This window comes from Rhinolophus ferrumequinum, chromosome 2 (genome assembly GCF_004115265.2).
Source record: "Rhinolophus ferrumequinum isolate MPI-CBG mRhiFer1 chromosome 2, mRhiFer1_v1.p, whole genome shotgun sequence".
Classification (NCBI taxonomy): Eukaryota; Metazoa; Chordata; class Mammalia; order Chiroptera; family Rhinolophidae; genus Rhinolophus; species Rhinolophus ferrumequinum.
In genome coordinates, this window is record NC_046285.1 from 82,916,863 (window position 1) to 82,931,590 (window position 14,728).

Sequence of the window (14,728 nt, forward strand, 5' to 3'; positions counted from 1 at the left end):
TGGGATCTTTGCATCCATCCTCTCAGAGCTCATCTGAGAGAGAGAGGGCCAAAGACTCTTAACACCTAAGATCTGAAATTGCGTTAAATTCATCTAATAGAGGATGCTTCTTGGGGTCTCCAGGGCCTCTGTTCTTACATAACTCTCTTGATGGAAACAACTTCCATGGGAGAGAAGCCTAAAGAAATATTGAAATTCACAGTCCACTGTATCACACAGCCCTTTGCTCTCCATCAAAGTGACTTCCACCACCCCCACCCCCCAGGTCTGACTGCTCCCCAGCATTCCTTGGACCTTTGCTAGATACCAGCAGGGCAAAATGCAAGGATCTAAAATGGGGAAAGAAATGACTCCCACAGGCCACTTAAACTGTGATGGAAAGTGAAAGGTGAAATTACTGAAGTGACATCTCATTAGAATCTACAATCAACCCAAGCTAAGGGAGGAAGTATTCTGTGGGGCTAACAGGTGACATCTGCGCCCAACTATCCAGGTTCATGTACTGTTTCTATCACTTACTTGAGTATGACCTTGGGAAGGATCTTTTCTAAGGTTCCGTTTCCTCCCATGAAGTGGAAATTATAAAAATAACTACCCCATGGATGGTTGCAAAAGATTAAAATGAAAAATCTAAAGAGAGTGCCAGGTATCTATAACATAATATTTTCAATACACAGTTGCTGACATTAGGGAAAAAAAGGCAGATGTCATAGTCTTTGCAACACACCCAAGAAAACATGTCCAGGGTCTGGGAAAGAAGTGTGGCTGTATCTACTCCCGTGTTCACTAGAAAACCAGATTAGTGGTAACCATGCTGTAGACTAAATTTGAGCCAATATCTCCGGAGAGAAGGTGATAAAAATAATATAATAGCAAACATATACATAGCACTTGTAGCATACTGAGGATTTTCATATATACTATTGGATCTAATCTTTAAAATCCTAGATGATAGAGACTGCAGATGCTTGATTTTCCACCACATAGATGAAGAAATTGAGGATCACAGATGGGACATGATTTGCTGAAATCCACACGGTAGCCAGCAACCGGGCCAGATTTTAAACCCAGGCCTCTCTGTTCTAGAGACAATGGATGTATCCTCTCCACATGGAGAGAGGACATGTCAGACACACATTTGATCCTTGTTAATCAGAAAGAATTTTAAATGAGGACATAAATCAACATCTTAGAAGAAAGGGGTTCTAAGTGAAGCAAGGAGGGCATCAGCATGCCAAGACCATTCTCGTAGGGTTGGAGAATTTTCCCAGTCTTAGAGTGCTCATGGAAGGAATCCAGTGACAGAAAGAGTGTGGAGGTAAAACAATAGATGAAGGCTGATGGCACTCTAAAGGGGAATGGTAATAATAGTATTTGCTGAAAGGGCCTGTCTATGCTCTCAGCACTGTGCTAACAACTTCTATCCATATGTCATTTAACTCTCCCAACTCATGAATGTGTGATACTGCTATTCCCGTTTCACAAGTAAGGAGACTGAAGTCCAAGGTCACATAGATAGTGACCAGTGGATAGTCCATGGTGGGAGGATGCAGATGTAGGTGTCCTGACCTCAGAGCTTATTTAATCTGCCCCAGTCTATGAAGTCCCAGAGGCAAGACATACACTGTCTCTTATTGGCGAACACCAGAAGTACACAAAAAGCTGAAGGGCAAATGTAAAAATTTAATAAACTAAAATGTCTTAAATACATCTCAGTTGTACAAAATGAAACTAAGCTCTATAACTAAAGCTAAATTTTAAAGTCACAGCATGATGTTACCAGACTCCTGGAGAAGCACAATATTCAATTTTTAGGGACAAAACTAGAAAGGCTGACCTTGGACACGGGGTAGAAAGCCAAGGTTCAAAATGGCAACCTGGGAGATACTTGAGCCTATTCACAGAGAGGCAGCCCAGGGAATATTTTATCCTCTTAATGGGTAAATAAGAAAAAAATAATCAGCCCTACACAGAAAGTGAATAAGCAGAGCCACCCTCTTGATCACTAAAGGATGTGGAATGTAACAAGTCCATGGCAATATTGTATGAATTAAACGGAATGAACATCAAAAGTCCTGGGCAGATAGCACGAGGCTTTATAGGTACTTGATACATGTAAAGGAGATGAAATAAATAGTGCTTTGTGTACCTCCTTCAGGATTTTTGTCAGATCTGAGTTCCACATCTACTAGTGAATATTTTCCTTTAAACTGACTCACTGATTTTAAAACTTAGCCTTGTCCTCTGCCATTATAGCTATGAATTCATAGGTGTAATGTATAAGTTATATATTTCTTCCTAATACTCATGAAAATAAGCATGAGACCATCGAGAGATTTAATGTCTACATGCCCCCTATATCCCAATATCATCTCAGGAGCAACCAGTGTGCCATAATTTGGGAAACACTGAAAACATGTAAAGAGCCCCGGATGAGGGGCCAGGAGACCTGAGGTCCAGGCCTCGCTGATCGGGTAGGCCACCTTCATTAGACTGTTCTCCCATAGGAAAGCAGGAGATAAGAGCATGTGCTTTCTGTTGTGTGAAGGCACCTGAAGTAATGAAGGTGAAAACATTTCATAAACAGGCACATTCCACATCGAAGGTGTTTGCATAAGTGTTTCCTTCTATTAAGGAAAACTTTTTTTAAAAAATCAAACATAATTGTATCATCGTTTAGAAAAGGAAGAGCTTTCTCTTTAGTAAGAAAATAATGTAATCAACAGTATTTTCTTAAAAAAAAGATTGGCTTAAAAATGCAGTTATTCCATTACACCTCATTTCCATCACTCTATGCTGTTTCCGATACCATTTTACTGATGCCATCCCCTATGTTCTAGATCAGTAGAGGAGGAGAGAAGAGATGAGGACCCAGACTGGTTGAGTGTCCAACCTACACCAAACGTTTTACATCACTTCGTGGAATCCTCACAGCAGTCTTCTGAGCTATTCTTACCCCCATTGACGGAATCAGACCAGAGTCAATCCATTCCAGAAAAGGGAGGCATCCCTAATTTTGGTAGATCAAATAACAGTCTCCTGACAATAACAAGGGCATGGACCATGTGTCAGAACTATGCTTAGGGCTTTTATATAATAATACACCATGTGCCAGGCCCTAGTCCAGGTGCTTTACTTATTTCAGTCATTTAATTCTCATAATAACTCTACAGCACTGGTACTCTCATTACCCACCTTTAATAGCAGAAGAAACTCAGTCACACACTGGTTAGTGGCAGAACCAAGGCTTGAACCCAGCAGCCTGGCTCCAGGATCTGTGGCCCTAACCCCCAAGCCAACTGCCTCTGTCAGGCAAGGGGCCCGCCCAGCTGGTAGGTGGTGCTGCTGGCATGTAGCTTGCAGACCACAGGACTCCAGAGATGTGTTCTTTATCACCAGTCTCCATCAACACATCTCTTTCCAAGCTGACACTTGCGTTCAGTGCTCTTGACTCTGTCTTCTTCCTTTTTTGCAATTTTGCCTTGCTATTTGTGTTACACACTTTCTCTCTTGACCGGACTCCTCCCCTCCACCCCCCAAAATCTACATATCAGTTTTCGCCTACAAAATTCTCCACTAATCTTGCTTCAGACTTCAACTATTATCCTCTCTTCTCACCTCCATTGCCTCTTCTTGAGAGCAGCCCACACGCTCTGCCTCTCCTCCACGCCTCGTCTCTGCCTGACTTTTCACGTCTCTAAAATGGTCTTCTCTCCTCCCATTCTCCAGCTCCAGCCTGAAAGAACCTCTGCCAGGATACTAACAGGAGCCTCGTGAATGGAAGCAGCTCTCCATTTCCATTTCATACTTTCACACATCTGTGCCTTTGCTCACATTCTTCCCTCCACATGGATTGCCTTCCCCAGCCTCCATCTCCTGATCAAGTCCTTCCTGCACTTGTTCCAAGTCCAATCATTCCAGCTGGGAGCACTCACTCCTTTCTTTGTTATGACCTTTTGAATAGCATCTCTTATTTATGCATGTGTCTCATCTCCCCTAGGCTGTATCCATCTTGTGTCAGCTACAGGGCTGTAGAAAGAGGCTGCTCACACAACACTTATTGGATGTTCATGCACAGACCTTAGGCTTGATTCTCAACATCAGCTCTCTCTGCATCGCAAGCCACGTTGCTAAGCTCCTGGATCACCTCTTTCCCTGCTGACAGGAACTGAATGCACGAAAATTCACCTTGGAGAACTTCCTGTCCTCACATAGAACCACATCTGATCTTCTGGCAGCAAGTAGAAGTACATGGTTTCTAGGAAGCCAGGGAGTTTTCATAGCAAAGAGGAAATAGTAGAAATGAGGCTCAGTGTAACTACTCTCTAGTTAAAAAAGAAACATTTTTTAAGATGGTAGAAATCACTATTGAAATACTATAGCTAACGGTTCATTCATGTGTGGATTTGTCCTACTAAATGTACCCAGTCATTTCAATCTAATATGTTCAGTCAGCTGTGGTTTGGAATGTTAACACTGATAGTGTTTAAAAATTCTTTGTATTCTATCCCCAAGTCACCTTTCCCCAGGAGGATGGTGATGGTATGAATCTCTAAAAAGCCTCTGTAAGAACACAGAATGATCTCTCATAAATATTAATTGAGCATAGCAGTACCCTAAGCTGTTGTGTGCTAGGTGAAGTGCACATTTTTGCCAGATAAGTTAAGAGTCACCTCATCCTTAATTATGTTCATAAGCCTTAAATACAATATGTACAATGTGGGATCTCATCTCAACACGTATTTCAGTTTGAAAGCAAGTACACTACTCTTTTCAAACACTTGTACATTATTTCATTTAATTTTTGGAACAGTCCTTTATGGTGCTTTTAGTTCTCTTTTGCAATAAAAGAAATTGAGATTCAGAAATTAACTTCAGAAAAGTTAATTAACTTACCCAATAATTTAACAATAAACTCAATGTTATAGATTCCACATAAATACTATGTAGTGTAGAAAAAGCAATGAGACAGGCATTCTCAAATTTTGCCAGTGGGAAGGTACACTGAGAAACTATTTCCAGAAAACAATTACATTAAGAATAAATGTGGGTTTCTTGTCAAGATGGTGGAGTAGGTAAACACTGTGCTTGCCTCCTCTCATGACCACATCAAAATTACAACTAAACCACAGAACAACCATCATTGAGAATAAACTGAAGTCCAGCTGAACCAAAGCCCTACAACTAAGGACATACAGAAGAAACCACCTCAAGACTAGGAGGGAAGGAGATGTGGAATGGGCTGGTCCCACACCCATGTTTGACCATTAAAAACCTGGCGGGATATCTCAGCTGCAGAGGTCCCCCAAGAGGAGTGAAGGGTCCCACCCCCACACCAAGCTCCCCAGCCCAGGGTACCAGTGCCTGGGAGGGAAGTCCCCACAACTTCTGGCTGTTAAAACCAGAGGAGATTGTGGCTGAGTGAGACAGAGGGTGGCTGCACTCCCAGGTGCTCCTCTTAAAGGGCCCACGCATAGACTTTTTCACTGATGGATTCACTCGCTCTTAGCTTCAGTGTTATGGCAGCAACTCAAAAGGCTCCAGGGACATAAAGGGAGGAACTGAGTTGTCTGGCTTCAAAGCAAGGGCTAGAGGGGCAGCTTTCTCCCAGACAAAAGTGTTGGCAGAATCCATTGTTTTTCTGTCGAGTCCTCCCTGCTACCAGTGTGCAGGCACGGGCACCACCATATCTGAATCTCCATCAATGTGGCTAACACCATTCATTTGTCCTGAGACCCAGCCTCACCCAACTTTCAGGCACACCCAAGCCACTTCCAGTGGCCTTTCCATCCAAACAGCCTGTCTTGGCTCATGCTGTAGACTTTTCTAAAACTTCTCAAAGTTCACAAAACCCAAACAAGCAGCGTCTGGCTTTGGAGTATATCATACCTGTGGCTCAGCAGCCCCAAGTCTGGCACTAGTGGTAGCTGGTCTTGGTTTGCAGTTTGGTCTCTCAAGGCACCTTCAAGCCCTGTGCGGTTGACAGCCATCTGTGGATGGGTTTGTGGCTCATCTTGGGAGGGGCACAGGATACAGCTGAACTGGCCTATGGCAGGGCCCCTCCCAGGAGTTTCTGGAATTGGTACTCCCAGTGATCAGCTTCAGACCAAGCCAGAGCATCACTTGGCCACCTCCAAGAACAACACACCCAAAAAAGCAGACTGGGCAGATACCAAAAATCTGTTAAAGTGAACCCTTCTCTGTAGGGACAGCTCCTCCACTATAGTCACAGCCAGTCCTCACAACCAATAAGCCCAAAGGTCGATCCGTCTCACTGATGTGCAAACAGCAACCAAGGCTCAACTACAACAGAAGGGCATATACAACCCACACAAAGGACACTCCTGGAGCACCCAGCTCAGGTGACCAGGGAGATCGTGCCACTGAGGCCCTTAGGACACCTACTACATAAGGCCACTCTACTAAGACCAGGAGACATAGTAGCTCTACTGATACATAGAAACAAACCCAGAGAGGTAGCCAAATGGGGAGACAAAGAAACATGTCCCAAATGAAAGAACAGAACAAAGCCCCAGAAAAAAAAACTAAACAAACTGGAGACAAGCAGAGTTCAAAACACTGGTTATAAGGATGCTCAGTGATTTCAGAGATAACTTCAACAAAATGATAGGAAACCTAAAAGTAGAGATAGAAAATATAAAAAAGAACCAGTCAGAAATAAAGAATACAATAATTGAAATGAAGAATACATTAGAGGAAATCAACAATAGATTAGATGAAGCAGAAAACTGAATCCACAATTTAGAAGATAAGGTAGCAGAAAACACCCAATCAGAACAGCAAAAAAAAAAAAAAAAGAATCCAAAAAAATGAGGATAGTTGAAGGGGCCTCTGGGACAACATCAAGCATACCAATGTTCACATCATAGGGATACCAAGAAAGACAAGAGAGAGAGCAAGGAATTGAAAACATATTTGAAGAAATTAATGACAGAAAACTTCCCTAACCTGGAGAAGGAAATAACATACAAGTGCAGAGAGTCCCAAACAGAAGAACCCAAAGAGGCTCACACCAAGACTCACCATAATTATATGCCAAAGTTAAAGACAAAGAAAGAATCTTAAAAGCAGCAAGAGAAAAGCAGTAGTTACCTACAAGGGAGCTCCCATAAGATCATCAGGTGATTTTCAACAGAAAATTTACAGATCAAAAGGGACTGGCACAAAACCATTTGTAGTGATGAAAAGCAAGAACCTACAACCAAGATTACTCTATCCAACAAAGCTATCATTTGATTAAAGGACAGATAAAGAGCTTCCATGAAAGGTTAAAGATTAATCACCATCAAACTTGCATTAACAGGGAATCTTAGAGGGAATTCTTTAGATGAAAAATATATATATATGAGTAACACAAATGTCAATATCTACATATCTATCAACAATTACTTTTAATGTAAATGGATTAAATGCTCCAATCAAAAGATAGAGTGGCTGAACGGATTTTAAAAAGGCCCTTACATATGCTGCCTATAAGAGAACTCATTTCAGATGGAAAGACAACACATAGATGGAAAGTAAAGGGATGGAAAAGATATTTCATGAAAATGGAAGTGAAGAGAAAAAATCTGGGATAGCAATACTTATACCAGACAAAGAACTTTTAAACAAAGGTTGTAATAAAAGACAAATAAAGACCCAGTAATCCCACTGCTGGTATTAATTTGAAGAAACCCAAAACGCTACTTCAAGGGGATGTGTGCATCCATATGTTCGCTGTAGCATTGTTTACAATGGCCAAGTGGAGGCAGCCTGGGTGTCCATCAATGGATAAGTGGGTAAAGAGAGGTGGCACATATATACATGGAATATTGCTTGGCCATGGAAGGGAATGGGTTCATGTCATCTGTGGCGGCATGGATGCACCTAGAGGATACTGGGCTAAGTGGAGTATATCAGACAGAGAAAGACAGATGCAATGTGATTTTACTTATATGTGGAATCCAAGAACAACAACAGAAAACAAAAAAAAAAAAACAAAAAAAGCAGAAACCAACTCATAGATACAGAGACATTTTGATGTTGCCAGATGGGTGGGGGGTTAGGGGGCAGGGTGAAAAAGGCGAAGAGATTAAGAGTACAAATTGATACTTACAAAACAGTCATGGGGATGTAAAAGTAAAGCATATAAGGGAATATAGTCAATAATACGGTATAGTGCCAGGTGGGTAGTAGACTAGTCAAGGGGATCACTTCATAAATTACATAAATATGTAACCACTATGCTGAAATTAATATAAAATAATATGAATGTCAACTGTAATTGAAAATTTTTAAAAGTGGGGAAGGAAAAGGTGAAGGGGAACAAGAAGTTCATATTTCCAGGTATAAAACAATAAATCATGGGGATGTAATGTGCAGCTTAGGAAAAATAGTCAATAATACTGTGATAGCATTGTACAGTGTCAGATGGTTGCTGGACTTATCATGGTGATCAGTTCTTTAGGTATATAAATGTTGAATAACTATAATGTACACCTGAAACTTATATAATATTGTATGTTAGCTATATTTTAAAAAGGATAAAATATTTATGTAGGCATATATGTACATGTAATATTATACGTATGATATTCACCCTTTAATATTCCACTTCCAGAAATAGAGCCTAAGAAAATAGACAAGATATGTTTTTTAAAATCTGTATAAGCTGTTTATTATAACATTATTTATAATAATGTAAATAGTAAACAAAATAAGAAAAGCTAAGCAATAATAGGTCATAAGATATAGTCCTTATAAAGAAATAATAAACTAGACTGGATAATATTTAGTGAAAAAAAGTTGAAACAATATATATATGACTCCAATTCAAAAGGCTGGGGAAGAGCACAGCAAAATATTAGCAGTGGTTTTTTTTAATATGCTTGTTTTAAAGTTTTTTTTACCAAGTTCAGATGTTACTTTTGTAATCTTAAAAATAGTTGTTTAAAACAACAAATACATGTTAAAAAATCATATCCAGCCTGCCCCTGAAAGACTCCCTGTCCAGGTCACCCGGACACAGAGACAGCCGAGCGGGCCCTCGCTGACCATGTTGTCCCGGCGGTACTTTCTACCGTCGCCACAGCGGCCCCCTGTGTGAAGAACGCAGGCCCTCCCTCGTCCAGGGGTATTGCAGGCAACAAGGATCTTTCACACTGGGCAGCCAAGTCAGGCCCCTGTACCACCCGCTTCCTGAATATGGGGGGAAAGTTCGTCATGGGGCTGATCCCTGAGGAATTCTTTCAGTTCCTTTATCCTAAAACCGGTGTAACAGGACCCGATGTGCTCGGAACTGGGCTTATCTTATATTTTCTATCCAAAGAAATATATGTGGTTACACCAGAGACCATCTCTGCCGTATCAACAATAGGGTTGCTTGTCTATGTAGTTAAAAAATATGGTGCCTCTATTGGGGAATTTGCTGATAAACTCATGAGCAAAAAATTGCCCAACTAGAAGAGGCGAAGCAGGCTTCCATGAAATACATCCAGGATGCAATTAATCTGGAGAAGTCACAGCAGGCACTGGTTCAAAAGCGCCATTACCTTTTTGATGTCCAGAGGAATAACATTGCTATGGCGTTGGAGGTTACTTACCTGGACCGGCTGCATAGAGTATACAGGGAGGTAAAGAATCGCCTGGACTATCAGATCGCTGTGCAGAATATGATGCGTCGAAAGGAACAAGAGCACATGATAAACTGGGTGGAGAAGCATGTGGTACAGAGCATCTCGGCACAGCAGGAAAAGGAGACAATTGCCAAGTGCATTGCAGATCTAAAGCTGCTTGCAAAGAAGGCCCAAGCACAGCCAGTTATGTAAACGCAGCTATGCCGATTGAGACAGCTAGAAACAGTTGACTGACTAAATGGAAACTATGTGACAAAGTCTTTTCTGTATTGCGGCCTGCTGAAGTTACACTTTACCCTTCTTAAAAATGAAATGCTTGAGTTTCATATAGTGAAAGAATTAAAACAAACAATCTATTGGCCAGTGAGATGTTTCTTGTCCTTCTTGCTCTGTATTTTGAGATGTTCCATAATCACTTTTGAATAAGCAGTTTGCTCTTAATAAAATTTGGTACCTGACTAAAGACTACCAAGTTATGGTTTAAATTTGTAATTAATTTTACCATCTTGCAATAAACTGACAATTGAAACAAGAAAAAAAAAATCATATCCAGTTACACAGGAACTAAAAGCCAATCCTTTGCCTCCAACTTCAGGACTCTGTCCCCTACACCACCCTCCCTCACTGTGCAAAAGAATGAGCAGCATATAAAATATATCCGCCTCACAGGATAATCAGACAACTCTGCAAAATGGCCATAAATCAGTATGAAGCAAATTATATTAGATTGTTTAATATATAGTCCTATGTAGACACAGCCCCAGAAAGGGGGTCAGAATCACTTACCACAAGACCAGTGTGCATCTCTGCTCTGCTTCCTGTAAGTTTATTTGTGAAATATTCCAGGATGGTTGGACCCCTCTCTATTTCTAATGCTTTCCTTTCAATCAGTTAATAATACCCTTTGTTTCAAATAAAGGTTATCCTTGAATCTGGGCCGAAGGCGATCCTCAAATCCCTCATGAACTAGAATTAACCTGTTGTAAAATATTTTCATTCCATTTTCTCAGAAAGGAAATTGGAACTTAGAGAACTCTAGCAATTCCCTGTTGAGGGCCATTAACCAACAACCCGTAGAATTCTTGCCCACAGCAAATGTGTAAGGTCTTCAAGGACTCTTCAAATCCATTTTATATTCTGTCCTATATTTAAGGTTTCACAGATAGATATATTTGTTCATACTTTACATTAGTCATATTTATCTTCTACATACAGGTCTCTAACGGAGACATCACTCTTGGACCATGCTGTTAGAAGAAAGGACAACTAACTGGAAGTCCAGAAAAACTTTCTGTAACTTCTTCACAGTCAACATATATAAATGAAAGAAAAACAGGTGGCTTGGGGAATTGCATGTTCTATTGCCTTCTTCATAATTGGAAGGGACTGTACCAATCATCATTGTCACTGTTCCGAGCAACCTCAAGGACTCAACTGACATAGGTAGTTCCATCTTTGGGGGTGTAAAAAACAAAGGAGCTGGCAGTGAGAAAAAAAAATGCCTTTTTCTGAGATAGGCACACATAGAGCTCTGTAGTAAATCTAATTTATTAATGGACTAAGTTCCAACTGCACACACTAGTCTCCTGGAAACAATCATCTTGTAAAAATAAGGGGGAAGGAGACATTTTGGATCTTTGATAATGTAAGACATGACTTTCTCTGTTCTTTAGCACATTCATTAAATAAGGGATTCACAAAGCTATTGCGAAGCAATGATTAATAACATGATCTCAAGATTACCAGGGAAACCATTAATTCTGATTACAGGACAAGTTGTTATTGCTTGGGTAAAGCAGAAAAGAGTAGTGGTTTGTTTTTTTCCCAAAAGTTGCTGGCTAAACCTGGTTACCTTAATTAACATTACCCCTCTGACCTAATAAATGTTATTCCAATGTCAGATAATAGAGCAGGAATTTTATAGTCCTGTGTTAGACTCCTTCGAGGAAAGTTTCTGGCCTAGAGTAAGTTAAAAAATGTGTATGGAAGGAAACCATTATCAAGGCTTTCTTTTGCTACTTAACTGTTTTTCCAGAAGCTCTTTAATGATAGCTTTAAGATATACAGATATGAACTACATTCCCAACACTGACAGTTCATTCAAGTTTCCTTTGATACCATTCTTGGGTCCTTCCTCCACGTACACTAAATGTAGACCTAACAGCTTACAAGAGCTTCAGACAAATCACTCTGCCCATAAATAGTAAATGTATTTCACAACACATTTCCAGAAACTTAAGTTCATTCTATCTTTTAAATGTTAATTTTTAAATAGTGACTTAGATTTGGAACTATCTATTTTATTCCTGCCTTGCAGGGGGAAAAGTGGAATTTGGGACATTTGAAGTTTGTAGTCCAAGTTTTTAGTCTATAGGCATCAGTTAATTCAATTGCTAAATAAGTTTTCCTATAGTATCCTTTTGGGATTAGAAATAGAAAAAATGGGGGGCATCTCAGAGTCACTGGGATGCTTTGATAAATAGAATACATTTCAGGATTTCTATGCTAACACATTTCTACAGAAGTTTTCCATACTTCAGCCATTTCATTGGAACCATTTTTCATTTCTAATGGATTTTTATTACAATTTAATGAACATAGTTATTTTAGGCTTTATATTTACAAGACTTTTCTTTGCAAAATTATCTTTAATTCCTAAGAGATTTTTATAGCAATTATGGGAATAAGAATTTTTAAATTCAGGACTCGACACTTTTACTCAGTACATTTTTGCCTTATATCATTGAGATTTGTGAAATAATTATTCCTCCTCTGCATTATTTGAAGCCAAGACTGAGGGAGGGAGATATGGAGAGAGAGAGAGAGAGAGAGACAATCTATAGAGATTTATGTTAGATTACCTCTTCAAAAAAAAGAAAGTGTCTTAGTCAAGGGGCTCAGACCACCTTATTAGTGGTCAATGTGCTCTACTCTGCACCCCCATTGCAAACTAAGTTATTCAACAAGTTCACACTACCCAGTCGTTCATTTTTCAAACAGGCAAACACATTTCCCTCCCTCATCCCCAAGTTCTCAAGGTAAAGGAAGTGCAGAAAGATTGCAGTCTTTTTGTTGTTGTTCGGAAGGGGGCATTTTCCTGCAATCTTTGAACTCCTCTGATTTAACACAAATCTTAATGCCATACTCCTTCTTCCTGTCAGCTCTTGAGTGTCTATGGCCTCCTTACAATGGGGTGTTTCCTGAATAACAATCCATAACAATCCAGGGAGCATTATTTGCCATTTTCAACAAGTTCCTGTTGTGGTAACACACATTTTAAAGAGTCACTCACCTGTAAGGCAGTTAGAGCCCTTAAGATCTCAAGCAGCACGGGAAAATAAATCAAAGCATTTACCGTGGAGAGCACTTTCAAATGGTGTTTCCTAAGGCCCGCAGAGCGGGAGGGGGCTTACCTGTGAGGCATGCCGGTGGTGCAGGCGGTGCTGCGCTCGCTGGACAGGTTGCAGAGTTTTAGGTACCAATTCATCTCCACTTCACGCAACAGCGCCAGTTGCCGCTCCCTGAGCTGGGTTTGCCCGGAGGGGCTGAGGCTGCTGTCTTTCCCATTTTCTGCATTTGCTGAGGCTTTCTTGGGAGATTTGTCTTTGCTCCCTACGGAGAGCCCAGATTGTTTCTTTAACTTGGGGGTGTTCCCTTCTGAGCCTTCATTCCCCACTGGCCGGGATGGGACTGACAGCATCCTGGAGGTTCCGGTCTGTCTTTCAGAGAAGACTCTAACTCACTGTAATGAAAGTAATTTGAATTGATTTTTCCGCTTCTGCCTCCGTCGTCTGCCGTGTCCTTCCCACCCACCCCCACCCCGCCCCATCCCCTTAACCTTATCCTGCCATAAAGCTGTAATTGAGCCGGCTCTGTGGCTGGGGATGAAAGGCTATCTGTAACTTTCCTGAGGTAGAGCTAAGGCGGCCACCACCCCGTGATATGTCGGAACATGGACATTTTAAAAACAACCCCCAACCACTTTGTAATACGAAAGTTTTGCAGTGCTGTTTCTTCTGCAAAGTAAGGACCTCTGCTTCATTTCACAAAGATAACTCTGAAACTTAGATCATTAGAGTTTGATAAATTATATCTGATTATCGTGTTAGAGTCATTTAAAAAAAAAGACATCTAATGGCTCATTAGCCATTCTTATTTAGATTCCCTTGGAGTTTAAAAAGTTTTAATGTGGATTTCCTCAAATAAGTTTAACTATATCGATGCAAAGGGAAGATTATTCATTTTGTGTAAGCCTTAAAATAATATTTTTAATTTATTTTATAATCCTTTGGGAGAGGGAGGCTTTTTGAATGTCAGTGAACCACATTAATATGTCAAATATTCTTTCCTTCCAAATGGAAAAATGGTAAGTCCCCCATAATGGATTCAGTAACTGACCCTCTCGATACTTCTGATGAATGGAAGCCGGAGACTCATCTCATAATTGAGGAGACCGAGGCTGAAGTTGGAGTGAAAAAAAAAAAAATAGTAGAACGAGAGGAAGTGGTAAGAGCCTGGGTGTGTGCGGGAATGAATGAGGCAGATAATGCCCACTGCACAAGAAAACTAGCTCTACAAATGGAAAGTACAGTTAATGGCCCTTGTGGTTAAGATACATGGGACAGACCCACACATGCCTGCCCATCTGACCTCTGTCCTAGCTCAGGGGACGAAGATGTCTGTGTCCACCTAAGGGTCCATCACAAAGTTGTTTGGTGACCCCTAATCAACCTCAGCTCCTCCTGCGTCAGCTGCCGCAGTATTAGCTGCATATGAAGAGTCCAAGGCAACGACCCTTTGAAGCCCTCAAAGTACGTTACCTACCCCCTAGCTCAGAATGTCTTATATACCTATGTGCCCTTTCTATCCCTGAACCTGGGGGCATGTGGGGTCTCTCTCTCAGGTATGTGAAGTCCCCACACATATATATTATTAAATTTGCTTATTTTGCTGAAAAAGAAAATTGAGTTCAGGAAGGTTTGTGAATTTCTCTGTTCATGCGAGACCACACCTTAAAAATCATTGAGGTATAGTGAGGTCTTATAGACTCAGACTGGCAAGAGAGAAAGGAGAAAAGAGGAGGTTCTTCTTGA

The 14,728-nt window shown here is 40.7% G+C and overlaps 1 protein-coding gene across 2 annotated transcripts in view; it reads right to left on the minus strand.

The window, feature by feature from the left end:
- KCNAB1 (potassium voltage-gated channel subfamily A regulatory beta subunit 1) overlaps window positions 1-13,592 on the minus strand; it is a 361,917-nt gene extending 348,325 nt beyond the window's left edge. Inside the window, exons 1-2 of one of the 2 annotated variants that reach the window (XM_033123839.1) lie at window positions 13,474-13,592; window positions 13,049-13,377 (exon numbers count right to left, since the gene is read on the minus strand). In XM_033123839.1, coding sequence (XP_032979730.1) covers window positions 13,049-13,335 — 287 coding nt within the window. In that variant the 5' untranslated portion in view covers window positions 13,336-13,377; window positions 13,474-13,592. Of the gene's footprint in view, window positions 1-13,048; window positions 13,422-13,473 lie in introns of those variants that run through there. The other variant, XM_033123831.1, reaches the window with a different exon arrangement.
- Between the last annotated feature and the right edge of the window lie 1,136 nt (window positions 13,593-14,728).